The 18,280-nt window shown below is 35.9% G+C and overlaps 5 protein-coding genes across 5 annotated transcripts; 2 read left to right on the top strand and 3 right to left on the bottom strand.

Annotated features, from left to right (window-relative positions):
• The first annotated feature begins 4,299 nt into the window (after positions 1-4,299).
• LOC106367174 (protein LONGIFOLIA 1) lies at positions 4,300-7,679 on the top strand. Its single transcript, XM_013806890.3, has 5 exons — positions 4,300-4,538; positions 4,773-4,828; positions 4,911-6,374; positions 6,455-6,596; positions 6,675-7,679. The coding sequence occupies exons 1-5, from the start codon at positions 4,382-4,384 to the stop codon at positions 7,460-7,462; spliced, it is 2,607 nt and encodes an 868-aa protein (XP_013662344.2). The 5' UTR covers positions 4,300-4,381; the 3' UTR covers positions 7,463-7,679.
• Positions 7,680-7,696: 17 nt separating this feature from the next.
• On the bottom strand, positions 7,697-9,588 carry LOC106367175 (transcription initiation factor TFIID subunit 8). The gene is made up of 2 exons (XM_013806891.3): positions 9,347-9,588; positions 7,697-9,148 (listed from the first exon to the last, which is right to left on the bottom strand). The coding sequence occupies exon 2, from the start codon at positions 9,038-9,040 to the stop codon at positions 7,907-7,909; it is 1,134 nt and encodes a 377-aa protein (XP_013662345.2). The 5' UTR covers positions 9,041-9,148; positions 9,347-9,588; the 3' UTR covers positions 7,697-7,906.
• A 354-nt stretch (positions 9,589-9,942) lies between these two features.
• On the top strand, positions 9,943-13,150 carry LOC125581273 (ribosome biogenesis protein WDR12 homolog). Its single transcript, XM_048746380.1, has 13 exons — positions 9,943-10,160; positions 10,273-10,361; positions 10,461-10,567; positions 10,851-10,886; positions 10,968-11,053; positions 11,159-11,217; positions 11,300-11,410; positions 11,507-11,629; positions 12,039-12,182; positions 12,271-12,379; positions 12,470-12,606; positions 12,693-12,728; positions 12,826-13,150. Exons 1-13 carry the CDS (start codon positions 10,004-10,006, stop codon positions 12,916-12,918), a joined length of 1,287 nt encoding a protein of 428 aa, XP_048602337.1. The 5' UTR covers positions 9,943-10,003; the 3' UTR covers positions 12,919-13,150.
• A 1,295-nt stretch (positions 13,151-14,445) lies between these two features.
• On the bottom strand, positions 14,446-15,682 carry LOC106364605 (expansin-A23). Its single transcript, XM_013804145.3, has 2 exons — positions 15,535-15,682; positions 14,446-15,059 (listed from the first exon to the last, which is right to left on the bottom strand). The coding sequence occupies exons 1-2, from the start codon at positions 15,680-15,682 to the stop codon at positions 14,446-14,448; spliced, it is 762 nt and encodes a 253-aa protein (XP_013659599.2).
• A 1,644-nt stretch (positions 15,683-17,326) lies between these two features.
• On the bottom strand, positions 17,327-18,118 carry LOC106363168. Its single transcript, XM_013802959.2, has one exon. It carries the CDS (start codon positions 18,116-18,118, stop codon positions 17,327-17,329), a length of 792 nt encoding a protein of 263 aa, XP_013658413.2.
• Between the last annotated feature and the right edge of the window lie 162 nt (positions 18,119-18,280).

The raw sequence follows: 18,280 nt of genomic DNA, 5'->3' as shown, positions 1-18,280 counted from the left end.
GCTACTATTCTAAAGCAAAAAAAGTAAAAACAACAGCACTTACCAATCACTCCACAGTAAACTATTTACTTATTTTCTTTCATTATTACAGATAAACGTTTCTTTGTAACAACACTAAGAACTTGCTTCTACTTTGACACCAACAACACTGACATCATAAAAAGGATTTATGTGGAGTAACAAACTAAGCCCCATACATGAAGTCATCGCTCTACTTTCGGTCCAACGAAGATAACTTTCAAAAACACTCAAAATAAAAACAATATATTATGTTCGTGTAACCATCATGTACTATGAAAAAACATATTGTATGTTTTATAAAATCTATTTCATAAATTTTTGGTATTCGGACAACAAAATTTCGTTGCAATAAAACTTTATAACCAATTATCCGCGCGTAGCGCGGACAACGACCTAGTATAGTTAAAATTTAATCGAATCAGTAATCACTAAGTCATGCCGAAAAAGTTAGAGATAAATATTTTAAAACGGTCTCACCAAATGCATTTCTATGACAGAATTTATGACTTTGTCTACCTATTTGCACACACATATAGGACGCAAGTATCACTTTTCCCTTGTATTTAGCTATGTTTAATTCAAGTCATATCCACTATTTTTTTCCTAGTAAGTACACTTTCTATTCATTAAAGTTGATGTGTTGCATTTTTCATACGCACGTTAATACCCACATCTAAATGGATTTCGTTTTCACCAGTTTTAATTTGAATAAACCTTATACAATACTATGATATCCCAGTCTAGAGTCTAAAGATTAATCAAGAAATGACATGTGAATATTGAACAGGGTTATGTCATTTTTTGTTAAAACAAAATTCTCTAAAACATAGATTTTAGAGACGGAGAAAGAATTAAAAACAAAACTCGGACTTTCGATAACATATGAAATAAAGGGATCATACGCAGTATTATATGTGTATGTGTGTGGTTAGCTCTTTACAATATATGAAGACGTCATGAACGATTATATCCTAATTGAATTTTAGATCAAGAATCTTTTTTTTTTTTGATAAATCGATTAAAAATGTGAATATTAATCCATTTTCACCTTCACCTTAGTAACTAAATATACCATGCCTCAAAATCTATTTTTCTTATTTTATTTCTAAAGAATAAAAATATTAAGATTGATCAACAAATATTAAATTTGTGCTAAGGGATATACTTAATTACAGAAAAGTCTCACGAGTGTGAATACATGTGTAGGCAACATTACAAAGAGTATAAATGTATAGTGCATGTGAGTACACATTACATAAAGTCATAAATGATACGTGCATGTAATGTTGCTCGTCAAAATCGAAGGGGAAGAAACCTACACTTTAAAGTTTAAATCAATAGTGAAACTATATAAATTATGCCCTTTTTCAAAAAAAAAAAAAACTATACAAATTTTGGAAAGTTAGGTAAGTGAAATCCTGTGGCGATAGTGGAAATAAAATTAAAATGGATACATTGATCCTATCATAAAAGAAACCACACTATGAGGTTTGATTTTTATTTGAAATCAAGTACTCACAATTTATATATTAGTATACTATTTTCAATTAAAGTTGATTTTATTTACCTTCTATCCTCGACTGCATTTGCCAATTATTTGTTTAATAACCAATTACAACACTACCTTTGTTTTGTTTCAAATTGGGTAATGGATGTTATTTAATTGTTGTATTTTGTTGGTCATGCCATATATTGACATATGTCCTTTTATTTAATATAATTGATTCGTTAAATGGTTTAGTTTATAATTTTACATTATGTCATAGTCATAGATGATGCATGGCGTGGTTAACGTGCGATAAATGTACCGATTTGACGGCCAGCGCAAACAAACCAGCCTGGAAAAGCATTATTACAAAGACAAAATAAGGTACATGTTCAACTTCTTAATTCATACTACATTTTCTCAAGTTTCTAAAACACCTCAAGAAAAACGAATAAGTATATATATATATATATTTTTTTGACTAAAACGAAAAGTATATTTCATACAAGAAAAGAAAGAAATGTCTTCCATGTGTTTAAGTAATGTATACCTAATTATTTTAATTAGAAGCTGTACGTATTTGGATATGTATTTGATATTCTGCGTTCCAAATAACCGATAAAATCACTATAAACAAGAAGAAGAATCATAAACACGCTTGACAACGACTAACGAAACTCTAGATATGTGATGATTCTTCGTTCCAAACTCTCACTAATTGCCCATGTGAAGCATATTCCTTGGTTACTTCCAAGGCCACAAGCTAGTTTCTTAGAAAATGATTATATAAACTAAATCAAATTTCAAATATAAAATAAATAAGTAAGTTAACAAACCCCACCTTATTCACAGCACATAGTTGAACAAAGGCACGTGATCCTCCCAAAAGGTGTTTAACTAGTACATCTCATGACGTATACTCTCACATCAATATATAGAATCTAAATAAAACAAAAACCAATAATTAAAGACGTTATTCTACCTCATAATACAAAGCTTAAATTCCTCAAACATTAGTATTCTTATGAACAAAGTTATTGACTTGACCAAAAAAAAAATGAACAAAGTTATTGACTTATTACACCTTTCAGAAACAAGCAATCTAGTGCAAATGTATATATTTTATTCAGAGATTTTTATACTAGTGTTTGCTTATAAAAAAGTTTTTTTTTTTCTGTTTGGTCAATAAATAAAAGTTTCGTTTAATCGGAAATACGATAGTATATTACCCGTTGTAAGTAACAAGAATAATAACATTGCCGTAAGAATTCATTATATGGTGTGCCAGTAGTTGAATGTTTGAAAATCAAGATGCTATGTTCACCAAAGTTCACATATAAAAGTTGTTACATAATATCATGATACATTGGATACACATGAATACATGCTTTGTCGCATACAGTCATACACATACATTTTCAAGTTTGAACAAAATTTATGATACACCATGAACAAGAAATACAGAATAATTATGTTGTATAAATGATAATTCAAATAAATATAATTATATGTAATTCCAAATAGTTAGGATTATAAAATAGCCCGAGAAATTAACAGCTTTAAAATAAGTATTTTCATCTTCAAGAATCAAATTATATTGTTTGGGAAGCCCGAAGAAAAGCAAAGAAAAAAAGATTATTCTTTCATAAGACCCACCAATCTCAGACCATGCAAGCTTTCTTCCAGTGCACCAATCCACCTTCTTGCTAAACAATTAGATAAAATTTTGTCTTTGACCAGTAGTTTCCTATTATCTTTTTCTTTTTCCTATAGGCTTTTCAATTTATGTATTTATTTGTTGTTGATAAAAATGTATTTATTTGTTGTTGTAACTAAAAAATATATTTATTCATTTTATTTAAAATAAAAATTCTGCTGTCTCTCTGACAAACTCCACATGCAGATGTAAAAGGGCACCAAAGACTTATGAGACCCACCCACATTATTTTGTCCACATGGATGTGTAAGGGAACCTCTTTTTCATTTACTATTTCCTTTCTCTGTTCATTAATTATTATTTATAATGTCATGTAATTGTACCATTAATTATCATTTATAATGTTAGTGACTGGACCATCTAATTTGTCTTTTAAAAATTAATAAGAGTATACACATTCACCATTGATACAAAAAAGATAAATTTAATACTATAAATTTATATATTAATTCTGTAACTGAATAATCAGATAAATCTTCAAAAATAAGTGGATTTATCCAATATCATGTGTCTTGTTAAATAAAAGAAAATAAAGAACTTAGTTTGGTCTTTTTTTTTTTTGGAGCAAAGGTCTGTGTGCTTTCATGTGCCTCACTTTCATCAGAGATGCATAGAAAATACATACCTCATTATTCCCAAGCAGATTTTTTTCAGTGCTTTGTCATAAAATTTTATTTTAAATATTAAAAAATTCAATTACATTCTCTTACAATGTATAAATCTACGGATACACACGTATACATGTACACGCATGTGTATACAAATCACACAACCGATGTTATATATGCTTCACGAGCTTTCACGAGCTTCTCCATATAATTGTAGAGAGCACTTTTGCCTTTTACAGATTCATTTCTCTCAAAACAACACAAAGGAGAAAAGAAAAAAAAGACTTTTATTTTCTCCTCCTCTTCTTTCTTCTTCAAGGAAACCATCCAAGAGAACAAACACAGAGAAACCTAATATCTTGTCTGGTCATAACTTCACAAAGTAGCTTTACCGTTGTCTAAATGCTGGGTTCTACGTTGTCCTCCTCTCTCTTCTTCTACTTTCAATGAGACACATAACAAAGGAGAATCCTGAAACTGAAGATTTTCAAGAACTGTACATGAGAAAATAAAAGAAGACTAAACCTTATACGAACCAGAGCTAAGAAGATGTCGGCAAAGCTTTTGTATAACTTGTCAGATGAGAATCCAAATCTAAATAAACAGTTTGGATGTATGAATGGGATCTTCCAGGTTTTTTACCGGCAACATTATCCTGCGAGACGTGTTGTTGTAGCCGGAGATGAACTCAGGTCTCTGCCTTCAGGTAACATTTTTCTTTCTTTAAGTCTTTGCTTGCAATGTTCTCTCAACTCAAAACCTTTTGAAAAACAGTTTCAGAGAAAAGTTACTCAACACTGTTTTTGTATTCTAGTTTCTAACTAAGATCTTACCTCTAAAGATTCAGGACCACAATGATGAAAGAAACCAAAGCTCTAGAACATGACTTTGTCTATAGATGGCCATTGTGTCTAAACTCTCTTTACTTGATATTTTGCAGGGAAAACAATTGAAAATGTTGGTGATACCAACCTTACAACGGACAACAAGGAAACGGTAAGAATCTGTAACCTTAGAGAAATGATAATTTCCCTGGAAAAAAATGGATCTAAGAAAGTGAATTTTACCTGAATTGCAGGAGAAGAGTAAGAGTAAGAAGAAGGCTGCAAAAGAGAGACAGAGGGGAGTAGTCTCCTCTGAATCATCATCTAGGCTGTCCTTTTCTTCTTCACCATGCTCCTCAAGCTTCTCGTCTGAATCTCAGTTTGAACAACCCGGTTTGATGCAAACGAGTAAACGTGAGAATCCAGTAAAAGATGGTTTAGTGATGTCGAGTGATTTAAGGGAGCTTGTGAGAAATTCCATTCATAAGGAGACCAGAGCCAGAGATGAAGAAGAATCTAAACCAGAGAGAGCTAACGTGTCTCTCCTCAAAGAATCATCACCAGCTCGGAGAGTAGTGAAGCTGAAAGACAGTCCTCGGTTCTCATACGACGAGAGGGAGACAAGAAAGACAGTGGCCAAGTTCAAGGAGACGCCGAGGCTGTCATTAGACAGTAGATCGAATTCCTTTAAGAGTGCAAGATCTAGCTCTTCACCAGAGCCGCAAGAGCTTGTAACGGGCCATCACAGAAGAACAACTTCGAGCGTGGTTGCCAAGTTAATGGGTCTTGAAGTCATTCAAGACGAGTCTGTCACTGATCAGGTCAGAGAGAACCGTTTCTGCGACTCTCCAAGGCCAACTCTACAAAGATCAAGAAGCTCTGATCCGATCAAGAAGATGATGCCTGCTAAGTTTCCTATGAAAGCAGCTGAGGCTGCAACTACGCTGACGGTTTACGGTGAGATACAGAAGCGGCTTTCGCAGCTTGAATTCAAAAAGTCTGAGAAAGATCTCACAGCTCTGAAGCAAATACTCGAAGCAATGGAGACGACGCAGAAGTTGATGAGCAAAGATGATGACAACAATGGCTTGAGTTCAACCAATTTTATGCAGCCAGTTCCATCTGCAACCTTAAGATCTTCGTCTATAGTGGTTATGAACGCAGCTACTGCTTCAGTTTCCAAAGAGACAGGCAATTATGGTTCAGCCTCTTCCTCGCCACGAAGTGTTACTTTACCAAATGTCAAGGTTTCAAACCTGAGGCAAAGCCAGAAAGTCTCTCAAAGGAAGCAAAGCGCCATGGATGTGACTCCAAGGCCGGGAGTTTACAAGGTCCAGACAGATTCACCAACAAAAAAAACTGGTCCTAGACCGTTGGCCAAGTCAGGAAAGAGCCAGAAGCCTAGTGTCAGCCCAAGAACACAGCCGAAGAAGCTGGGGTTCGAGAAGCAGTCTAGACCAACGTCTCCAAAACCAGAACAGAACAAGATCCAAAGACAACAACTTAGTAGGCAACAGAAGGAATCAGCCTCCCCAAGAAGAATTCGGAGCATGCAGCAATCGGAAGACCGTTTAAGTGATGAAAGCAGTGACTTGAGAAGTCTAAGATCTGACAGCAACGTAAGCTCAGCTTCTAACCTTGACAGTGAGGTTACAAGCAGATATAGATACGAAAGGAGCAGCGACTTCACGGAGCAGCAGCACACACCTAAACAAAGGGTATAGACTTTACTCCCCTAACGCAAATTCACTTCTCAAGTTATTCACTAATACATGTTTCATCTGTTTTATCAATGCAGAGTCCAGAATTGGGAATGAGGTCATTGCCAAAACCTCTGAAAGTTACGGTAGAGCAGCCAAGCCCCGTTTCAGTTCTTGATGTAGCCTTTGACGAAGATGAGTCACCATCCCCTGTGAGGAAGATATCCGTTGTCTTTAAAGGTGAGTTACTGAGAAGCTAAAACTGCAGCTTCATTGATTTGTTTATAGTTCTCACCTTTACTGTTTCTATTGCCACAGACGATGATCATCTACGTTCTGAAGAGTCCCAGTGGATGAACAAGCACAAAGCCTTACGTAGATCGATCGTGTGGCCTGAGAGTAACGGGAGTCTAGATCAGTCAGATGCTGAACTTAATGAGGGTATCATGGAAGAAGGTGGGAAACTAAACAACAATGGTGACCACCACAAGTACATCTCAGAGATACTGTTAGCATCCGGTCTTCTAAGAGATATCGACTACAGCATGCTAAGCATTCAGCTGCACCAAGCACACCTACCAATCAATCCTAGCCTTTTCTTTGTCCTGGAACAGAGCAAGACCAGTAATGTGACTCAACATGACAAAAAGCACAGAGGCATAGGATTCGGACAACAACAGACGGCGAACCTGATAGAGCGAAGCAGGAGGAAGCTTGTATTTGACACCATAAACGAGATCTTAGCTCGCAAATTCGCAGCAGAAGGGTGTACAAAGCAACCATACATAACATCATCAATCAGCCAGCTAAGGAGGACAAACAAGAGTTCAAAAGGGAATGAACTTCTGGAAACTGTGTGTTCAGAGATTGATAGATTACAAGATAACTCAAATTGCATCTTGGATGAGGACGACGAAGACCTCATTTGGGAGGACTTGCAAGGTCAAGGCATGAACTGGAAGGAGATTGAAGGAGAGACGCCAGGGTTGGTGTTAGACATTGAGAGGCTAATCTTCAAGGACTTGATCAGTGAAGTTGTGACAAGCGAGGTTGCTGCTTCTCCAGGAATGCTCAGTGGGAAACCCAGACAGCTTTTCAATTGCTAATATGCCTAATTACTTAGAACTGTAAATGAAGGATCTAAATAATCCATTTTACAGAGTAGAAAATATTTGATTTCTTGGTTCTGTGAACCCTTGTATAATCCTTTCTTGTATTCTCTTCTTAACTGTTTATGTAAAAAGACTCAACTCAAGATAAAGCTCAATGATGTGAAGACCAAACACCACACTTCTTCCAACAATTCTGAATTAAGTTTGAACTATCAACTCTGCCACACCTAAAGGAACATCAGTTCTCACTTAAAATAGGATATATATATCCTTTTGAAAAAGAATGTTTCAACAGCAAATGATGCTAAGGACCATACACCAGTTTGAGTCAGTAAGAATCTCTTTTCCTTAACGAGTCACGTATTCAATTGCAAACTATCACTAAACTCAAGAGGCAACAATGATATTCCGTCTACAGATTCTAAAATGACAAAATACCTATTTTACATTTGTGTCAATGGTTACTGGCTCTTCTTCGAGTTCTACATTTTTCTCCCTCTTGTCTCCATCCTCTAGAAACCAACCCTTTTCCTCTAAGCTCTCCTTTCTCGTCCAACGCACAGGGGCCGCCTTTCGAGTCCCAATCTTGAAACGTAGCAACGCGCGTTGAGTTCTCCCATCGTCATTTCTCTCTCCTCCCTCGGTTTCACCTAATCTGCTCTTGTCTTTGATTATACCAGATGGAGCAAACGCCTCAAGGGGCGGCATGTGATGGCTCTTGTTGGTTTGTTTTTCAGGAACGTGGCCAGCGCTAACTTCTTCATTTGTAAGCAGTGACGGGCGAAACACACGTGGCACGTTCTTTTCTCCAACCCAAACTGGTGCAGCAAGGAACGGGTTACACTCCGGTTGTTCCTCTGATGGTTTCTCAACTTCCTTTTGATCCATCGATTTCTGAACTTTTAGCCTATCAACCTCAACAGACTGCTGCAATCTCGGCAAAGACGATCCGTTTTCATTACTCTGCACCTCTCCTTGTATTTTTTCAACACTAGTATCTTCCTCCAACTCGTTAGACACTTTGGTTTGGGGAAAAGCAGGAAGCCAAACCGGAATATGCTCATCTGGCAGCTCAGCTCCAACCTCAGCAAAGCTAGGAGCTGGTCTTTTCCCTCTGTTAAAAGGGAACCGAGGAAGAGAGTAAACAAAAGGCACCTCCTCCGCTTCCGCTGTATAACGTATAATATCCTTAACCACACCGGACTCAGCAAGACAACGCTCAACATCAGGAGCACCGCTGAAACCCAAACCAGACCCCAAATCCTCCAGCGCTTGAACAATATCCAGCGCATTACCTTCTACTCTCCCAGCCATATTAGCATAGAACTGCGTCGTCTTCCCAACGCTCTGAATGTACTGAATCACCACCTCTGTTAGCGTCTCGAGAGCTGTCTCGTGAAAAGAACTGAACCTCGCACCTTCGCGTGCATGCGACTCCTGATAAGAGGTGATCTCGACCCCCTCGCATATCTGCGCCACGGCCATCCTAGCGAGTGCGTAGGCGAAATCATTGCCGCGAAAAAGATTCCCTTTCCCACTTCCTCCACCCTCCCCGCCTCCTCCATTGGTCATATTCAACCTTTCTTATAGCTTTGCACTTAGTAACATGTAGAACCATCCTCTTGAGTCAAAGTTGTTTAACTCATTCCCCCACAAACACACGACTTCTCCTCTCGGTACCTTAAACGATAAAAAGAGAGAAAATTTCAGCAAAGATTTCAAATTGAATACGAACCCGTCTACCCAATACATTAATTAGGATAAAAATCGATTCTTTCCCAACCAGAACCAATCAAAACCCTAGAAACTCAGCGAGTAGAATTCACGAAAAGGGCGCCGATTAAAAGCGAATTCGATAAATAGGATTTAAATACTTACCGGAGAAGAAGCCTTCCCCGCCGTTAAACCTCCGGAGCAGCAGAATCAACACGGAAGAAGGAGCAGAGAGACTCGGAACAAAACCTTAGCGAATTAGAGAAATTGGGGGAGATCTGTGGATTATGGAGATACCAAGAAACTCAATTGAAGAGGGGAAGGCGCCAAATTGTAGAGCTACGAATGCGATTAAACCCAGCTTAAACCTCACGATCCAGAGAGAGAGAGAGAGATGTATTGGGAGTGTGAGAGAGTTTCGTCCTAGCTTTTTATAAGCGGAAGCAGATGAATAAAGGAAAGAGGGAGTGATAAAGTCACGGCCGAGCACGTAAAGATCCCGTCACAAATCTCCAGTATCTTGACACGTGTTCTTTTAATTTTTCCTTAACATTCTTTTGGTCTAGTTATATTAAACCAGATCCAATGTAAATGAAACCAACCAAAATAAGAAGAATGGGCCCACGTTAAAGATCTAAATTGAAAATACAGAAGCCTGAGTAAGGCCCATTTTAAATATCCAAGGCCCAAAATCGATACTCGTAGAAGGGAGGTTAGTTTCGGAATTTTAGTCAGTTTGCTTAAACCCTTGTCGAATTAGAAACACTAGTTTTGTCTCCCTTCTTCTTCCTTGTCTGCTACTGTAGAATTTTAGAGGCGAAGATGGATGGAGAAGGAGAAGATGCATCGAAAGTAATTCACGTGAAGTTCGTGACGAAGCTTTACCCTCCGTTCAAAGCTCCGGTTAGCTCCGTCGTCATCCCTTCAAATGTCACTCGTCTCGGTCTCTCTTCCATCGTCAACTCTCTCCTCACTCTCGGTAGACTTCTCTCTCTCTCTCTCTATGCACCTTGTTGATTACTTGTGGTTCGTTGGTCTTGTCTTTTAAACTTTGTTTAATCAAATCCAAATTTGGTTTGTGGTATGAACAGAGAAACCTGAGGCATTTGACTTCTTGATCGATGGGGAGCTTATTCGAATGTCACTCGAACAGTTTCTTCTCGCCAAGGGAATCTCAGCGGTAATGTATTTTTAATTCCTAATCACGTAGCCACTAAACACAGCGAGTTGGTGTTTGATAATCTTTCGTACTTGATTTAAACGTGGGTTGTTCTTGCAGGAACGAACTCTTGAAATCGAGTACATAAGGGCTGTTGCACCACGCAAGGAAGAGAAACCTTCATTGCATGATGATTGGGTCAGTGCCGTTGATGGTTCTTCTCCCAGGTAACTTCTTTTGCTATGTGTCTAATGCAATTACTATGTGATGTAGAAGGGTCCTACATGTTTTACTATTTTTTTCCTCTCTCTTTTATATCAATAATTTAGTTTATAATGCCATATCGCTGTTGTTGGGATTATTATTCACCTGCTGCTTATTGTTTTTGCTTAAAATTAAATAAATTAGGGTCATTCAGTGATTGTTATGAATTTAATGGATATTAATTTGTTATTGTCTGTAAACATTATGTAAGTGGCTGTCTTGACCTCTGTTCTTGTCATTTTGTAGGTTCATTTTGACTGGATGCTATGATGGTTTAGGAAGGTATGCATCTGCTTATGTCTTTTCATATTGCTGTCAACATTTGCAAGAATCTTATATTTTTAAAAAATTTCCTCTGATAAGGATATGGAGCTCTCCTGGATCGTGTACACACATTTTAGAAGGCCACACTGGGGCAATCTCCTCTGTTGCTTTTGTTAACTTCCAAGGTATGAGCACAGCGTGAGAAATCTATGCTACGAGTTAACCTTATTCGCTCATATAATATCACTTCCTTGCATTTAATAGTTTATCTTATTATTTGTCCCATCCAGGTGGAGAAAGTGTTACTGTAGCAACCGCCTCTAAAGATCGGACATTGAGATTGTTTAAGGTATAACATGGATGATAAATATATAACCAAATGTAAATGTTCCGGTTAACTGAAGTCGTCTCTTCTTTTTGTATAAATAAAGGTTGATACAGCTGAATCTGGTGACTCTACTACAAGAGTCAGGGCTTACAAGATACTGCGTGGGCACAAGGCGTCAGTGCAAAGTGTTGTAGCGGAGAAACACGGGAACATGGTTTGCTCTTTCTCCCTTGCGCTTAACTTGTGTTTTCTTGATAGTGAAAGTACTTTGTATTTTTATCATACTCACCTGCTGTATAATGTAATTTAGGTTTGCTCAAGTTCATGGGATTGCACGATCAATTTATGGAACACAGATGAGTCTGAGTCAGAGTTGTCAGTATCAGGGAAGAAAAGAAAAGGGAATAATCAGGCCGAGGAGGCTCAATTAGAGGTACCCTCAATACAAGTCTGGATGATATGCATTAGGCATGCGGTTATTACCCGAACCGAACCAATCCGAAAAGTTCGGTTTTCGGTTCTTTTGGTTCGGTAATCGGTTAGTTTGGTTTGTAAAAAAAATTCCAAACAGTACCAATTTTACCGAAATTCCGAATTGAACTAACCTAAATCCAAAATTAAATAACCAAAATTAATCAAAACTAACCGCAAAACCAAAAACTTGGGTAAAATTTTGTGAAACCAAACTAACCCAAAAACCAAACCAAATTTCTTTTCGGTTCACTTTGGTGAGATTTCGATCGATCTGAACTAACCGAATAAACCAAGAGGAAGAAACTGTTGTGTGTTTCTCTCAGTTGAAGTATCTAATTACAGTTTTGGATATTGAAATTTTGTTACAGGGAGAGGCGGTGACTACATTTGTTGGACACACACAGTGCGTCTCATCAGTTGTTTGGCCAGAGGAAGATGTAATTTATTCCTGTTCATGGGACCATTCTGTAAGAAGATGGGATGTTCCGACAGGGAAAGATACTTTGAACTTGGTATGCCTTCTCACACTCCTTTTCTTTGTTGCTTTTTAAATTGTTTTCATTGAAGCTTAGAGACAGTTTGTATTATGTCAAAATGTAGTACTGTGGAAAAGCTCTCAACACGGTTGATGTTGGTGGTGAAGGTTCTGCACTTGTAGCTGCTGGTGGTTCAGATCCGATTCTTAGAGTATGGGATCCTCGTAAGCCTGGTGAGAGAGATCTATATCATACACATAGTCAAAATATAATATAACAAGTTAATTACACGGTTGATTTAACTCTCTGCATACAATCTGTAGGAACATCTGCTCCCGTGTTTCAGTTCTCTTCACACGCATCATGGATATCAGCCTGTAAATGGCACGAAAGCTCTTGGTTTCACTTGCTCTCAGCTTCCTATGATGGCAAAATCATGCTCTGGGATCTCAGAACCGCTGTAATACTTACAAACACGCATACTCCTTTCCGTAATAACCTGCTGTTTACCTGCTTTGAAACTAATATTCTTCGTTGATTTTGCAGTGGCCTTTGTCAATTATCGACACACACAAGGATAAGGTAAAATAACATACAGTCTCGTCTTCTACTCTTCTTTTTGGTTCTTATGTTGCTGAGACGGTGCAAATTTTGTTTTAAAAAAACTCTGTTTTGTAAGGTTTTATGTGCGGACTGGTGGAAAGGAGACAGCGTAGTGAGCGGAGGAGCTGACTCTAACCTTCGGATTTCTTCCGGAATCTCAATTTCTTAAAAAAAGGTTTAAAACCTGAAAACTTTGTAATGTGGTATTCAGAAACACCAAGAATCTCTGTTCCAGTCCTAGTTCGATCCTGGAATGAGATTGTTGTAAGTTATGCTATAGAAGCTTGGTAAAGGTTTTTATATTCTTCTTCATTTTTCAAAATGTTGGATCTTAAATTTATTTTTGGTGAGAATTAATGTTGTTTTTAAATTGTTTATGAGCACCGATTATTAAATAAAAATTGTATTTGCTTGCTTTGTCTGCCATACGGAAGACTATGCATACTTGCATCACCTAACAAATATTAGATAACACAACAGCTTAGCTATATACTTCTGCTGTTCTTCTCCAATGGAAGTAAATATTGTTTTATTGTGTCTTTTTTGTCTTGGATAATATTGTTTTATTGTGTTAGTCTTAAGACCATCTCCAATGCTACACTATAATTTTCTCTATATTTCACTCTAAAATAGAGTAACTCTATTATAGAGTTGGATTTGCTCCAATGGTTCACTCTATAATAGAGTTACTCTATAATAGAGTGAAATATAGAGTATTTTTGTTTTTTCACTCTATATTTGGAGTAAAAAAACAAGAATACTCTATATTTCACTCTATTATAGAGTAACTCTATTATAGAGTGAACCATTGGAGCAAATTCAACTTTATAATAGAGTTACTCTATTTTAGTGTAAATTATAGAGGAAAAAATAGAGTCCCTTTGGAGATGCTCTAAGTTGTTCAAGTTCGGAAGTTAGAATGCCATCAGTACATTGACAATAACATTTCCCTAATGCCCTTTATATATGGTTATTTCCAGAATCTCCATTTATCTATCTTCTTGCTCTTCTCTGTCACTTCACTTTCAGGGTTAAAACTTTTATAAGCTCTTCAAACTTTTATCATTATGTGGAGATTCTGTCTGACTCTTCCATAGTTTTAGGAGCTTTTGTCTGAAAGTTAAAGTGACAGGTGTGCTTAGAGCAGCAGATGGTGACTTGAGTTTGTTGGAAAGTGTTTCTGTGGCTACAAACATTACCTATTTTGGTGACTGGCCAATGATCAGAGGTCAGAACATTGACCCAAGCAAATATGTACTCATTTAAGAAAAATATATAACTATTGTTTAGAATAAGTAAACTTGAACATGTGAAATGAAATTTATGTAATATTATGGCTAGTTGCTATAAAAATTGCTTAGACCATAATTTTTTTTTCTTGGACAATTTATTGCATAAAAAACCTTTTTATTTCATTTAGACGTCTCCGAAAAAGTTAAATACAAACTAACCATTTCTAATACAATTTGCAACTATTTCAAGCAGGTAGTTATAATCAACATAATGGACTACTGATCTTATTGAAAGTTGTATAAAACATTCAATGGTGTAAATTTCAAAGATAGAAAATAAATTAATTATTCTTATTCATTATTTTAGCCACTATTTAAAGCCATTAAAGACACAACCTTTTTCCAAAAAAGACACTAAAATAAATGAATTTTCCAACTAAAGGTTAATCTTTTTTTAAACTAAACTAAAAATTAATCTTGCCATCATAAGTTTTATCAAACTGCCAATTAGATGGAGCAACATTATTAAACTTTAAACGTTTCCTATCACTTGTAGCAACCAAAAACGACAAACTCTGTCCGGTTAACACCGTATTCGTATCCCAAACCTGTCCCCAATTCCTCGTCATCTGAATCCAACCAGTCTTCGAACCTTTCACCTTAACCTCAACCACAACACCCACACGTCCAACGTTGAAAACAGTAACCATCAAGAAATAAGGATTTCCAGCTAACTGAAACTTGACACCACTCTTTTTCGGACACATGACTCTCCTGTACTTCACCGGAACGATCCCTGCTTTGTACTTAGCGATCTTGAGAAAGATCGGTAGCGAAAGATCGAAATGTTTCCGTGGCGGATTGCACCAACTACCATCTCTGTAGTTCGGTGGGCACCAGTTAGTAGCTGTAACGCGTATAGGTCTCGCTCCTTTGATGCATGACTGTGGAGCGTTGACGCATATGATCTCATAGCATGCACCGCACGTGGTTCCGTTGTTGAACAAAGCTGTGCTTAGAGCCGCTGTCGCTAAGCCGTAGGATTGCTCGAAGAGACTGCCGTACCCACACGCTCCTTCTGGTTACGTTGGTTGATACATAAACAAACCAATGACCCAATGAAATACCATATGTTATATTAATAATAAAATAACTGCATGCACACACACAAATCATGAATGATTGTATCTCCAACTATATTCTATTTTTACTCAAAAATAGAATTTTGAACAAAATCTCTTGCAATCCTACTTCATCTCCATTTCATAATGTGGTAAAAAATGAAATTACTAAAAAAAAATGAAATAATTATTTTATTTTTACTCTATATTATTCTTATCAGTTCCATTATGGAACTATTCTTTTAAATGCAAAAAATGAAATGATACATTGTATATGCTCTTAAGTTGCTTGATTTATAAAACATACCCCTTCAACAAATTCAGTTTTTCTTCTTCTAAACCATATATTTTAATTTTGAATTACTCACTAGCATTTCTAACAAGTGAAAAGAAACTGAAGTAAAGAAATTTCGATAAATAAAAAAGACATACGCATAGTTTCTTCACCCTTCCTGCCCCCGTAAAAAGTGGCATGAGCATCGACCCATCCGTTTTCGGCATTAGTGGCAGCACTGGTGCTCATGAGTTGGTGACACACGATGGTCAATAACACTATAACCACCGTAAAACTACGAGCCATTTATGTAGGCCGACGTAACTAGTATAATAGAGGAGACGATCAAACAGAGAAGATATTAGATATGTGAAAATGTCAAAGTAAAAAGAAGTGTTTTAGAGCATCTCCAATGTATATCTCTATATTTTTCTCTACACTAGACATCTTTATTCTAGAATTAAAATTAATTCAATGTATGTCTTTATAATAAAATTTCTCTATTTTAGAGAAAATATGGAAGAAAGTAACTTTTTATCTCTAAATCTAAAGGTGAAAATAACATATATTTATATTTTCCTCTATAAATAGAAGAACTCTATTATAAATGCATACATTGGAGCAAATCCAACTCTATAATAGAGTTTTTCTATTTTGAAATAAAATATAGAGATACAAATAGAGGTGAGTTAGAAATGGTCTAATGTAAAGATGATAACGTAGAAACCATTTAATTATATCTAGCTCGTTTAAGAAAAAATATGTATTCTTTTAGAAAATCTCAAAAGTATATAATATATAAAAATAGAATGTTCTAAATTTAGATTTTGTACACGTGGACATGCAAAGATCTACTTAATATTACTGCTGATTACTTCTAATTAAGGAGTACTTTTTCACAAACCAATTTCCTAGTTTCTTATTTTTGCTTTCCTTGAACAATTTGGCTTGCAAAACCTCAACTTTTTTTTCCATCCCCTAAACATTATTTGCCAAGTGATTTTAACACATGTTATTTTTACAATCACTTTCGCTAGATAAATATAACATAACATACTAAAATTGATTACATGACTTATAACTAAATGTGACATGGACACATTTAATGATTATTTATATTTATGGTAAACTCTTTAGAATATAGTATTAATTATAGATCATCATTAAAGTAAATCTATTCAAATATGACATTAAATAACATAATAATAAATCTATTCATCATTGGAAATATTATTTATTTCTATTTTTACAATTATACAATTTTATTACAAGAAAAGGATTTTCATTTTTTTGTTACAATTTTTTTAAAGAATTTTTTTAAACGCAATATTATTAGATTCTCTTATATATCTATAAATTTTAGAAATATTGTTTGGTTATACTCTTTAAAAAATTTACAACTTTTATATTAATTTTTTTATTAATTTTATCCAACTTGATTTAATATATTTTATCCAATAGAAATAGATAAAAATTCTATCTAAGATTATAATTTGAAATATATACATATCTATTTTTAAATATAATTTTTTAAAAAATATTTATTTTATCATAATTTTATGTTTACTTAAATCAAAATATTAAAAAGAACATAATAAAATATAAAATAATAAGAAAATTTTGTTATCTATTAATATAATTTAAACTTGTTTTTTTATCACTGCACATGGTGCACTAAACACCTAGTTTGGACGTTAAATTAAAAGTAAAGGTGTAAATAACTGTTTTTCCTCAAATCTGAGACATTCCCTAAAACAGGTAATCAAAATCAGCCTATAATGGACTAATCTTATCATAGCCACTATAAAACATAACGCTGGATTGCATAGCCAGTTTTTTTTTTGATGAAATGTGAAATTTATTGATAAGAGTAAAATAATAGGCATTTACAAAAGAATATGGAAACTATATGAGTAGGCTATACAAATAAGCAATACTTTATGAAAAAACCTATGTCCTGTCAAATACTTCAAGCCAATGTTGAAGCAGTCCAGCAAACCGGTGAACCGGCCCATAACGAAGAGAGCTGATCCTGTTCCGTATGGCTTTATCAACGATCCGGATAGCTTGGTCCACCGTACGAAAGCCTCTCTGGTGTCTGCGCTCATTACTCTCCTTCCACATACAGTAAACACAAGTCTGGAACACCATTTTCAGTAGGATCTTATCCATAAGCTGAAGATTATTGTTAGTAACAAACTGCAGAGTAAGCGACCAGTCTGGATTGATCCTTCTGCCACACAAACTGCCTGCTAGTCTATCCCAAACAGAGTATGTGTAAGGGCAAGCAAAGAAGACGTGATCCCTTGTCTCATCCCACTCACCACACATCACACACCCTTGCTGAATGCCCCACGTCCGCATACGGTCTCCTGTAGAAAGTCTTTTCTTAACAGCCAGCCAGACAATGAAGGAGTATCTAGGGACTCCTTGAGTGAACCAGACACATTTACTCCAAGGTACAGTGGCCTTTCTCACACGTATCTGATCCCATGTTCGAACCGATGAGAACTGCGCTTTATAAGTGTCCTCTGCATGTTTCCAAATAACCTTATCCCTCCCCTGATCTTCCTGCGGCACCTGAATATTCTGGATACTCTCATATAAAGCATGAAAGTGACGACTACGCTGGCCTCGAATGTTCCAGCGAGATTGAGCAACTGCATCAATAACTCGAGCATTCCGAGCTACTCCAAGGTAACAAGTACCTACAGCGCCAATAATATCAATAAGCCTGCCCATCTGCAGCCAATCATCAAACCAGCCAGTTTAATCACACTGATCTTTTGTTATATGCTATGAGTTTTAAACAGTATATCTTTCTTATATATATATATTATATTATGAAATGTATCAGGGCAAAAAGAAGTAGCAAGTCCATACCATTATAAAACTCGTAAATTA

The sequence above is a fragment of the Brassica napus genome, chromosome C2 (assembly GCF_020379485.1).
Source record: "Brassica napus cultivar Da-Ae chromosome C2, Da-Ae, whole genome shotgun sequence".
Taxonomy (NCBI): Eukaryota; Viridiplantae; Streptophyta; class Magnoliopsida; order Brassicales; family Brassicaceae; genus Brassica; species Brassica napus.
This window is presented reverse-complemented; position numbering and strand designations above follow the sequence as displayed.